This window comes from Fukomys damarensis, unplaced genomic scaffold (assembly GCF_012274545.1).
Source record: "Fukomys damarensis isolate Sample0158 unplaced genomic scaffold, DMR_v1.0_HiC HiC_scaffold_16, whole genome shotgun sequence".
NCBI lineage: Eukaryota > Metazoa > Chordata > Mammalia > Rodentia > Bathyergidae > Fukomys > Fukomys damarensis.
The window spans coordinates 62,042,589-62,055,157 of NW_022900928.1; the positions used below are offsets into that span (position 1 = coordinate 62,042,589).

General features: G+C 38.8%; 1 protein-coding gene across 7 annotated transcripts in view; it reads right to left on the minus strand.

The window, feature by feature from the left end:
* Usp28 (ubiquitin specific peptidase 28) overlaps nt 1-12,569 on the minus strand; it is a 43,653-nt gene that overhangs the window by 3,292 nt on the left and 27,792 nt on the right. For 3 of the 7 annotated variants that reach the window (XM_010629450.3, XM_019208218.2, XM_019208221.2), the window contains 11 exons: nt 11,340-11,560; nt 10,094-10,164; nt 8,508-8,736; nt 5,720-5,914; nt 5,060-5,199; nt 4,714-4,899; nt 3,715-3,810; nt 2,384-2,562; nt 2,192-2,270; nt 1,864-1,943; nt 1,208-1,331 (listed from right to left, as the gene is read on the minus strand). In XM_010629450.3, coding sequence (XP_010627752.1) covers nt 1,208-1,331; nt 1,864-1,943; nt 2,192-2,270; nt 2,384-2,562; nt 3,715-3,810; nt 4,714-4,899; nt 5,060-5,199; nt 5,720-5,914; nt 8,508-8,736; nt 10,094-10,164; nt 11,340-11,560 — 1,600 coding nt within the window. The remainder of the gene's footprint in view (nt 1-1,207; nt 1,332-1,863; nt 1,944-2,191; nt 2,271-2,383; nt 2,563-3,714; nt 3,811-4,713; nt 4,900-5,059; nt 5,200-5,719; nt 5,915-8,507; nt 8,737-10,093; nt 10,165-11,339; nt 11,561-12,569) is intronic. The other 4 variants (XM_010629453.3, XM_019208220.2, XM_033764346.1 and 1 more) reach the window with 3 other exon arrangements.

Below are 12,569 nucleotides of genomic sequence, written 5' to 3' on the forward strand. Positions count from 1 at the left end.
GAAAAAAAAAAAAAAAAAAAAAAAAAAGAATTCTGCATTAGACATACTGATACCCAGATTCTTATCTAGAACATCTGGCTTAACTCTGGGGAGGTGTTTGGAAGTAACTACTTTTTGAACACTCACTATATGATTCTGAAACACACTGAGGGGTTGAAATCCAGTAATGGAAACACTGAATCTCTATTACCGCATTACTGTGGAAGCTGAGCAGGATTTTAAAAGGTCAATATGCATTTAGTGATTTAAAATATAAAAGCATGACTCTAATGATAAAATTTAGTTCTGAAAAATCTATGTAATGCCTTTTTAGCTTCAAAGTTAGTTCTGCCACATTTTTAATTGGTACAAAAATCAAAGTATAAATCAGGAAATGAAAGTTGAGATAAAATATGTCATGACTTAGTGTCCTGTGTTAACAAGACCAAGGCAGTGGTAGAACTGATGGCCTGACTTCTGTGAAGGGTGAATCTGCAGAGTAGGGGAAATAAATATACAAGCACACAACCCAAAGGAAGTCGTATTTGAAGTTCTCTAAAGGACAAGCACGTGTAAACCCTGGGCAGGCAGTGGAGTTAGGTCTGCTTTTCCACCTTCCTGTCAAATGTAAAAAAGGCCAGGTTAGGCTTAGTCTTCAGCAGTTTGTGATAATGAGTCAGTAGAACAGTAGGATCACTACCTTTTTAAAAAACTGGAGTCTCTTAAAAGCCCTTAAAACTTTCATCTACTAGCTTAATAGGGAACAATGGAAAAATATCAACAGCCATTTATTACGTCTACTATGTGCCAGGCTCAAGAAACTGCTAAGAGGATCTGTGCTCAATGAACTCACAATCCAGTAAGAAATACTGTGATCAAAGTTATAGTGCAGGCAAACAAGAACAGCACAGAGAGTGAGATGGCTGACTCATCTCTAGCGGGTTAAAGAAAAATGACATTCAATTAAGTACCTTTTTTTGGGTACCAGGAATCGAACTCAGGGCCTCAAGCTTGCCAGTGAGCTATCTCTCTGGTCCCAAATTCAATTAAGGCAACATGAAAAAAACCCCACTGTAATGTAAGACTGCTCATTAAAGTTTTTTGGGGAAAAAAATCTAAAATCTGTTAAGGATAATTATTTTCAATTATATTTCATCATGGTTTCAAGGAGCAGAAATATACACATATACACAAATCAAAATTTCCAGGCTTTACAAATAGTACAAACCAGAAGGCATTTTCTTCGGTATAGAGCAATCACGGATTCCTTCACCCCCCGGCGGGGCCCCTTCATTAGGAGAGCGGCGTTGCTCTGGTAGGCATATACCAGGTAGGACAGAGCTTCTTGATACCTTAGAAAATAGGAAATAAAATGCAGCTGACTTCTCTATTGCCAAAATCTAGAGTTTAGGTTACATTGTTCCCCAATACAAAAATCTATTTGGCTGCAATTATAGAAAAGCCTTAAAAATGGAGTCAGCATGGTGTACTGGGAGAAGTCTGAGGGCCAATAGCCAGTCTCAAACTGCCAAGAAACTCAAAACAAATCATCAAACTTCTTTGGGCCTCAGTTTTCCCCATCTCTAAAACTAAAAAAGAAGACTAGACGCTCATTGGCATCCATGACAACTGGAAAATTCATTTCCCAAGTTCTTGATTTCTCACAAGGAATACATCTCTTCACTAATAAACATACATTTGCTGAAGGATGAAAACAAAATATAATGTTCAGAGCAAAACTGAAGTGAAACACTGGGAAGAACAGAGGCAAACTAGTAGTATACATGACAAGGGAGGGGCTGCATGGCTGTAACTCCAGTGTCCCGGGGTGGGCATCAGTACCTATCTTGACCAAGTCTAAGTGAAATAAAAAGGCCAACATACTTTCCTTTTTGATAGAGCTCCAGGCCTGTTAGGAGATACACGGACACCTTTCGAAACAAACTATAATCTTCATGCCACTTCTGAAAAAGAAGAATTATGTTTTTGCTTTGTAGATTTAAAAAATGGACAAACAAAAAGCCAGGAATATTAGTGGATACTTGTAATCTCAGCATGCAGAAGGCTGAGGCAGGAGGATCACAAATTTGATCCCAGTCTGGGCAACTAAAGTAACCTGTCTCAAGAAAGAAAAAAGTTCTAATAATGTAGCTCAGTGCAAAGTCCCTGAATTCAATCTCCCTGTAGGGAGCAAGAGCAGGGGAGGCCTTACCTTGTATTCCTCCATATTCATGTCATCTGGACCAATTTCCTTCAGTTTAGCCCGAGCCACCTTCATAATGCTGATTGATCTGAGTAGAACAAAGTTCAGAAGATAATGAAAAGATGCAGGGCAAAACTTCCCTACCAGAAGCATCAGCCAGGCCCAGGTGGAAGGTGGGCCGCCTGAGCATTCCCCTCTCACCTTTCATCATAGCTCAGATTTTTATCTGCAAACTGTTCCAGAAGGGTCCGCTCTATTACCCGTTTGGGTGCTTCATTTTGGAAAAAGTAAACAAGAACATGCTGAAGTCGGGGATCACTGTGAGATGTGGGTATCTCCTCAGCAAGCTGATAGAGCCTGGAGTATTCTTCATGGAATGCCTATGAGAGACCTGAGAGTTAGAAAAGGGTGCACTATGAACTTGTGCACAGGGAAATGGATACCTAAGGGAAGAAAGTCTCCTAACCCCACGGTAATTCCAAAGGATTTTTATTGAGTAACTACAAAAGCAATTATGGAATCTTTGAGTTGTCCGCATATCCTAAAGAATCAATTTCCTCGTGCCAAGGGTTTAGCTCAGTGGTGCTGCCACTTGTCTCACAAGCGCAAGGATCTGAGTTCAATCTCTGGTACCCCTCCCCGCAAAGAAACAAACTCCTCTACAATTCTAGCACCAAAACCACACTGTATTCAAAACAATTTTCTCATGAGGTTCATGAAAAAATAAGTAGTTTTTTGGTCAGGCATGGAGCTACATACCTGTACTCTCAGTACTCTGGAAGGGTGAGGCAGGAAGACTAGAAGTTCAAGCCCAGCCTGGGTAACCTAGCAATTTAGCAAACTGTTTCAAAATTTAAAAATGGCTGGAAGCTGTGTATGGTGGTGTACACCTGTAATCCTAGCATTCCAGAGACTGAGGCAGCAGGATCACTGTGAGTTCAAGCCCAGCCCGGGCTACATAGTGAGTTCCAGGTCAGTCTCAACTACATAGTGAGACCCTGTCTCAAAAAAACAAAACAAAACAAAACAAAACAAGAAAATATGGCTGGAGACATACCTCAGGAAAAAGGGGCTTTCAATCTTCAGTACTTAGAAAAAAGTATTTCATTTTAATTATTACAGCATATCCTTGCAACCAATGACATGATTTTTAAAAACCCATGTAAATAAATGGATTCAAGTGTCTTAAATTTTATTCAATACCTTAAAAAGCAAGACCTACTTTCTTGTAGTTAGGCCTCCAAAGTTATAAAGGTGCAATCTTATTAACAGCTTAATTAATGGATGTCTCCTAAAAACAACAAAAACCCCTATAGGCTAGGTATAACACAGGAGAGCAATGCTAACCAAGGCTGAGGAGAAGCCCAGAGTATTGTGGGACAGCTTGTTCATTAGCTGGACAGGAAAGTAGATTTTACTTTTTACTTCAATGAAGGACATTTTGATACCCCTCCCTTCCCAGTCCATACAATTATTGCCCCAATATGACATTTGGGCTAGATAAGGATTGAAATTTTTAAAAACAGAGATACCTTAATTAGCCCTGCTTCAGACCCATCTCGGTCAAAGGTCTGACGGGCTTTAGCTATGGCCAGGATGACCCCTTGCATGGCAGGGCTCAGCATCACCTACCACAAGAGGGCATAAAACACAGAGAGAAAAAAAGAGAGAAGAAAGGTTCACAAGAAGACTGAGAGCAAGAATGTGGAAGGGAAGCGGAACAGTGTGCTCCATGGCCAGCATCAATTGCAAGTCAAATTTCACACCTCTATTCCTACGTGCATGCACAGCCTCTGTCCCTCTACACAATGCCAACACCCTGCCCAATATACTGTACATTCTCTCTCATTTAGCAAGATAAAGAAAAAATTGTTGCAAAAATATCTCCTATCTGGCACTGCTGAAAAATTAAATTACAGCTCTCAGAAAGGAAGTGTCTGAAGTCAGAATGATAATTTAGTTCTATAACTTTTGGTGTATAACTTAAATGTATTTAGACTTTTACTAGGATGAACAGTATACTTAGAGTAGTCTGAAAATAGGAGCCATACAAATGATTCTTATAAAATATTTCAAACATTAAAATTACTACTCCACAGAAAAGAATAAAAGTCTGAAAGAGGATTTATAATTGTTTATGTGCAGTGCAAATGAAAAGGAGATAGATAATGAATAACTTAGTCTTCTATAGCTTCTTGCTAAAGCTTTAGGATTAAAAGAAAAAAACTTTAATCCACATCTATTTTGCCCACTGGACAACTGAAAAATTTCTATCTGGAGGGAAAACAATGGACTAATACCAAAAACAAAGATACCCTTGAAGGCAATCTTTTGTCCATAGCAGCAAAAAAGGAACTAAATTCTACCTTTCTGAAGCCCCCTACATATGAGCCTGAATGCGTGAGCAGCACACAGCAGAACAAAATTATCGTTAAAAAAATGCTAACATATCAGCTACTGACAGACACCTTAAAAAAGTATATTCAGACACATGAGCAGAAATGTAAGACTGACTGCACTCATCGCTGTACCTCCTCATCATATCCATCTGCATCAGATCTAACCAGAATCCTTCCCACACTGGGAATCTCGACTTCAGAGACCTCAGAATTAGGCTGGGCAGCAGACTCTGCGACATTAGGCTTTGGGGGCTGTTCTGACTGCTCTGCAGGGTTTGTTTCCTGGGGCCTGGGCTTCTTGGGTTCAGCTTCCTTAAGCTGTGGTAGCAGAATGGAGAGAAAGAGTATGAAAAAAAAAGAGGAGAAATAAAAAGGGGTCGGTTAAATGAGCAGACACAGAGTAATTGAAAAGTGAGAAATCTATATACTACTGCTGAAAGCCAGACCCTCCTGCAACTGGGTCTCCAAGTCAGCTCACCTCACTCAGTGCTGCTTCTACACCACTGTTCTCATAGGCATGTGCTGTATTTGCAATAGCCTGGGCAGTCTGTTCCTTCACAATCACAGCATGCTCAGATGACAAACAGCGAACCCCATGAGAAGAGGCTACTGCAGGCTCTGACAAAGAATCACAAGAAGGCATTTAGCATCTGATGATAATATCCAGAACACACTGGTAACAAGCAAATGAGACAAACATACAATTTCATACATAACCCTTCTAACACACCTTTCCAAAAAGCCTATGCAAATTTCTCCTAGAAACTAGTGACTCTAAGAAATGGAATACTTCGTTAAAACCCCACTGAAGAGTCTGTAAACTTTAGTGTACTCCCAACTTTGTTGTATTGCTTTGTGCCAAGGAAGCTTCCTAAAAACAAACATCTGTTAGGAAGCACTCCTTTGGAAATACTTAATCCTATTATAAGTAGTATTTCATGCATCATTTCTGCTAATAAAAAATCACATTCTAATTTATTCTACTAGGTTGTGCAATGCCTGCTATAAATGAAACAAATGGTGAAAACTTATGATATCACTTATGGTATCACTTCAGTTTACTGAGGTGTACAGGGTTGGCTGGGGGAGTACAGGAAAAATGTTACTAGGTCACTGGCACAATATCCTTCTTAGATACCTTGTGATGGAGAGAATTCCTGTGATACTGAGCTTGAAGATGCTTCCATTTGAGGGATTTTACAAGACTGCTCTTCTTCCCACTCCTCTATTTCCTGTTCAAACCGCCAGTTGTCTTCCTGAATGTAATGTTTGAGTTCAACAGATAGAGCTTCCAGTTCTCCTATCATTTGATCAGATTCATTCGGGGCTGTCTCTGAGGAAAAACAAGACAGAGTTTAACTAGAAAAAGATCTTTAAGATCCAAAAAGTCCTCTCCAGAAAGAATGCAGAACATCTCAACTTTTTTCTTGCCATAAACAACAGCAACAACAAACACACACATATCAGAAATAATGGCACTAAAAGGCCAGGAAATCTGCAGAGCACATCAGTAACAGTGCCTGGCATATTGGTGAAGTAGTCACTTATTTATCTGTTAAATGAATGAATGATAAGAGAGCAAGGGTCTAGAGTCATGGCCAACCACTGCATATATCAAACATTTCTTGAAAATTTAGAAAATCATCAGATCCAATGATAATAGTTGGATCAACTTAACTACTGTATGTACTGACAATAATGAGCTCTATCTCAACAGGGTCAGACATAAATTTCAAGCCAGTGAACCAGGGATTTAGCTCAGTGTTTTTTTTGGTACTGGGAATTAAATTTGGGTCCTTGCGCTTGCCAGGCAGGCCACCGAACCACTGAGCTAAATCCCCAGCCCTTAGCTCAGTGGTTTTGCTTCCTGTCTTCGCAAGGGCCAAGGACCTGAGTTTGATCCCCGGCACAAAAATAAACAAATAAATAAATAAATTTTCAAGAATGTATACTTGCTCAAGTTTCACACAATCAAGTGCTACCAGAAAACAATACGAAACAATGGCTAAATAGTCCATTATACCTGCTTATTAAAAGCTATGATGAAAATAGCAAGTGTATCAAAAAGGACATTTTAAATTTCACTTCTAACTCTATGACAAAAAAAAGAACCTGCAATAGAATAAGGCATTCAATTATTTACTGGATGTCATTAACTGACTTGAAACTAAGCAAGTGTCAGTTTCTACTTGTTTCTATAAAAATGAACAATGTGGGCAAAGGCAAGATTCCAATATACTATCACAACAGTCATATGTACATTAATATATAGGCTACAATCCCAGCCCTTTTTTGAGGCAGGGTCACGTTAAATTGCCCAGCCTGGGACTGAACTTGTGATTCTTCTGCTTTAGTATCTCAGAGTGCTGAGATTATATGCATGTGCCACCATGCCTCATACAAATATGCAAGTTTGAACATCAATTATTAAATAATTATTTCCATCCCCTATTCCCCAACTGCACCAGCAGCAAGAAAGATAATGTGCTACCTGAATAAATGCCTTACATGTTTCCTTATGTAATAATGATAAAGTTTGAGAACTACAAGAAAACAATCCTATTTATCTTACATGTAAAATGCTGGTCATAAGACTTTTCACTGAAGAGAGAGAGAAAGAATAATGTAAATGTAAGCAGCACAGAATCAGGAGTCAGAAGTAGATTTGAATCTTAGGCCTGGTATTTACGTACTAACTGCATGACTCTAGACAACTATGGAACCCCTTAAAGCCTTTACCAGCTTGAAAATGAGAATAATATGAATTTTTATCCTCTTTTAGAATTATCAATTATTAGACAAATACTTTCAAAGCATACATTAAGGAATAAAATACCAACATAAATTATATGCTCTTGGCCGGGGATTTAGCTTAGTGGTGCTGCCACCTGCCTCGCAAGCACAAGGTCCCAAGTTCAATCCCTGTTACAAAAAAAAAAAAAAAAAAAAAAAAAATTCACCGTTCTTGGCATTATTAGAAGTATGAAACTGCTCAGACTAATATACTTTTGAAATTTAGCTCCTCTCAAGGCTGGGGATTTAACTCAGTGGCACCATACCTGCCTTGAAAGTGCAAGGTCCTGAGTCTGATTCCCAGCACTGAAAAAAAAAAAAAAAATAATAAAAGAAAATTTAGCTCTTCTCCACAGGGTGCAAAGACGTGTACAGCTGGGCATGGTGGTGCATGCCTGTAATCCCAGCACTCTTGAAGGCTGAGGCAAGAGGATCACTGCAAGTTCAAGGCCAGCTTAAACTATATAGTGAGACCCTGTTTCAAAAAACAATAAATTGAAACAAAGTGTGTACAAAGACGTTACTAAAAAAAGAGGAAAAAAAATGTAAAGACAATTTAAAACTCTATCAATGGGAAACTGGTCAAATAAGTTACAGTCCATGTGATAAAATTACTACAGTTTTTAAAAAGAGTGAGGAGGCCAGGCAAGGTGGCACATGCCTATAATCTCAGTGCTTGAGAGGCTGAGGCAGGAAGACGGTCATAATTTCAAGAGCAGCTTGAATTACAAAGCCAGACATTCTTTCAACAAATAAAACAAAACTCCCCAAGCTATATTCAGAAATAGGAAAAAAAGACTCATTTTTCTTTTTCTTTTTTGTTTTTTTCTTGAGACAGGGTCTCACTATGTAGATGAGACTGAACTGGAACTCACTATGTAGCCCAGGCTGGTCTCCAACTCACCGTGATCCTCCTGCCTCAGCCTCCCGAGTGTTGGGATTACAGGTGTGCGCCACCACACCCGGCTTCATTTTTCCTTTTTATTCCATTTTATATGGTTTATATGTTCAAAAATGCATTATTACCTAATGATAAATTATACTTTAAATGTTTTCAAAAGAAGTGTAAAACTGTTACCCTCCCTGGACAGTATATATTTTCCCAATCTCTGGGTCTGTTAAGATATTTTTACCTGCATTAAAGTGGGGTAGCTTGTCATTAATATACATCAGACAGTAAGCACTAACATTTCTCAGGCCCCCATATGAATCTCTTTCAAGTTCTTCCCAGGAAGATTCAGTAACAGAAATATCATTGTACTTGAGCCAGATCTGCCGGGGTTGATTATATATATAGGCCCAGTAGTGTCCAGCATTTGCTTGTCCTTCATGAACAAGAACTGCATGTAGGTGGTAAGGAACCTGCAAATCAGAAATGAAACCGCTCAGTTAGATTAAGCAAACTAATCTGATAATGTTTAGGTCATTAAAATTCAACATTGTTTGCAGTTAATTCAAAGAGGGAAAATGGCTACGTATACAGTACATGGTGTTTGATATGGGGCTCAGATGAAACATCTTGTTAATTTAAGGTGAACTAATAAAAACTCAGCCTTGGAATTTATCAATTATTTTTCAGTTCTAAAATTTAAAAACAGTTAACTAGATGACCGTTCTGAAGGACCTTCTAACTCCTATGATAATAGATCAAAAACAAAGACAACATACATGCATCCTTCCAACTCAAAAGTTAGTCTAAAAATAAAATAGCCTTTAAATGTTCATATTTGCAACCTAGAAACAAGCTTAGCAGCTATCTTATTTTATGCCTATTTGACTTGGTACCAAAATTTAATTTACCATGCTTCATTAGTAATCAGTCACATGCTCCTTATAATTCTTCTTGTGACTAACCATCACCTATCTGGAGTGAAGACCCTTTATACACTTGTTTCAACAATTAAAAAAGGAAGTCTTTTTTTTCCAATATGGACAAAATACAGCAATGCTTACAATGCTAATAAGCACTGGTGAAAGAAAGAAAAGGCAGTTATAGAATCAAATCAAACTTATACTCAATCAGTACCTTGACATGTTTCCACTGATGGCAAAGATTTTTGAAGTAACACAGAAAAGACTATGGGGAAACCTTACAATGCACATGGTGCAATGAAGCAATGCCCATTATGACTGTGGAAGTGCAGCTCTGCTCCTGCAGTCACTGTGCCTGTGGTCTATGATGGCCATTTTCCCAATGCTTTCTTTCTTTCTTTTTTTTTTTTTTTGTGGTACTAGGGATCAAATTCAGGTCCTTGTGCTTGAGAAGCAGGCGGCGGAACCACTGAGCTAAATCTCCAGCCCACCTAGGTCCTTTTTGAAGGACTATTAGAGAAACAAAACTTGAAAGGATGATACAATACCATGGTACTCTGGAAAGGGTGGATAACCAGTTCCTGAGTCAGCTTTCCCCACTGCACTACTTACATTCCCATTTGGTGAGAAATTTTTATTAAAATTTGAGAACCTTTCTGCTATATGAAAAAATATCACACAGCAGAATCAAAACAAGGATGTTTTAGAGTCTACTGCAGGTAAACATACATTGCTATTTTTAACCCAGAATAAAGGAACAATGAACTCCTTAAGTTTATTAGAGATTTTGTGCTTATTCTTATATATCAAGGAAACTCTCACTTGGTTACAAAGAAAACTATTACATTTTCTTGCTATATCTTCCATTAGCATGTCTTGACTATCTCCCCATCAATTTTTATTCTACCTGACGAAGGAGAGGATCACAGTACATCTGCTCAATAGTCTCAGTGGTGCTTGCAATACAATCCTTTAAGTCTGTCAAAAGAGAACACTTCATTAAAATGATCTTATTCCATGTCACACAAGACACTCAACTAAGCAAAGAGTATCACTTATCTACACACACAGTTCTAATGATTCCAACTTCCCACTATGGACCACAAAGCAGTATAGTTTTAAACTTACTAGTGCCTTCAGCTATGAAGGCTTATTAAAACATTACATTAAGCTTTTAAAAAACATGTTTTAGAATCAGTATCAAAATTTTCTTTTGATCTTTTGAGACAAGGTCTTGCTATGTAGCTCAGGCGGACCTCAAACTCATGATGATACTCCTTCCTTGGCCTCCTGAGTGCTGGGATTATAGGCATGTGCCACCATACCTGGCTAGTATCAAAATTTCTGAAAGAAGCAACTGCTTCCATTTAAGAAAATTTGTAATGCATTGCTTAGATTTATAGTAATATCTCTCAGCAATAGGACCTAAAATGAGATGGCAGGCTGGACATGATGGTGCACACAAACTCAGGAGAGGTAGGAGGGTCATCATGAGTTTGAGGCCAGCCTGGGCCGCACAGTGAGTTCAAGGACACTATATAGACAGAAAGAAAACAAATACAGAAAAGGGAAGGGAGGAAAGGCAACAAGGCAGGTCTGGTGATGTACGCCTGTAATCCCAGCACTTGGCAGGCTGAGGCAGGAGGATCACTGTGAGTTCGCAGCCAGCATGGGCTACACAATGAGTTCAAGGCCAGGCTAGGATATACAGCGAGACCCTGTCTCAAAAAACAAAAACAAAAAGAAAGCACTTAAGCAACAAGAGAAGGGGAAAGGAGGTGGGAACAGAGGAGGGGGAAGAAGAAGGGGCAGAGGGAAGGAAAAGGGGGGAGGGAGAAAGGAGAAGGGAAGGGAAGTCAGGAGAGTAATGGAAAGGTAGGAGAGAGAGGGGATAGAGGAAGGAAGATTGATTAATCTCAGTAAAGGTGATCATGAATGTCTATGGTTCTATAAATTTCCAAGGATTTTGAGAGGGAAACCTAGAAGGGATCTTTCCATAGCTGTATGGGTATGAACCATTGTACAGTGCACGAAAGGTGCAAAAATGTCACAATTACTAGGCCAAAATTCATGTATGGCAATGTGGAAAGTACCCAAAACGCCTAGCTTCTAAAGAAAAGACAGAGTTACTGACAAGATTCAAGAGCACCAACCTTGTATATCTTGTTCAATTTCACTTCTCCACCTCTGAAGACAGGTCTTAACAAAGATCATCTCCTCAGGCGTGACTGTCCGAGGAGCTGGGTGTGCAGGCATTCCCAGGGGAGACCGGGGAGAGGTCAGTGGCCTGTTCATCACCTCAGACTTATGCAGATGATCTTCACAAGTAGAAAAGATACAGTCAACATCCTCAGAAGAGCTTTCTGGCCTTGTACTACAGGAAGACAAAAAAATATGCTCATAGACTATTTCCAAAATATATGTTGGCCTAAATTAACACGTCCAGAAAAACAAGCTACTTTATTAAAAAAGTACAACTATTATTTAGTATTACCTCTGTAATTAAGCCAAAGTTTCTCAGATGAATTATCTCACTTAACACAACTTATACTACAGTATTACTATCCTTATTTTATGAATTATAAACCTAACATTTAAAAAGTTAAGCAAGTTACTGAAATTTACTCAGGCAGTAGATGCCACAGACCAAAGCCCAGATATGCCCAAGTCTTTGGTTCACATCCTTTCTTCACTAATTACAATGTTTCCTCATGAAGGACCAGGAGGAACACAGAAAAGGCTGGAACTGGAAGAATGAGAGAACTGACTACTGTGAGTAAGATATCACTGTCTAAATGAGACTCCATCCAGGAATGAACTACATAGAAGCAAGGAAAATGAAGTATTGGCGAACATCCAACCCACAGGAATGACAGCAGTGCCCCTTGGGAGAGTCAGAAAGCAAGCCTCAAGTCAGGCAATTTCAGCTCTCTCACTCCTGAGCTAAGGACATAGGGCCAGTCTCAGTAACTTACTCTTTCTACAAAATGTACATCTTTAAAATCCTAACCTCATCTTTGTATAAAATCCCATCTATCAGATGTAAATATTAACTTCTTTACATTAATGCTATAAACAGAGAAAAAGAACATAGCATAAAAGTCTAATTAACTGTCAGAGTAAAAATGCACATAGACAAACATATGGGGATACAAAATAAGTTTCCTATTATATTTAGGCATCTGTTTCACCCCAAAACTAGATAATGTAAACTTCCTCTAGCTTGACTTAAAAGAAACTCTCATTCCCCCAACACTCCATTTAGAAAGAAAAGTTGGCTTTTCTTTAAACATAAAAGTCTTGTTATTCATGAGTACTAGCATTTTCTGGCCAGGATATACACAAACACACAACTGTGACCTGGGCTGACCCTCCTGACTCCT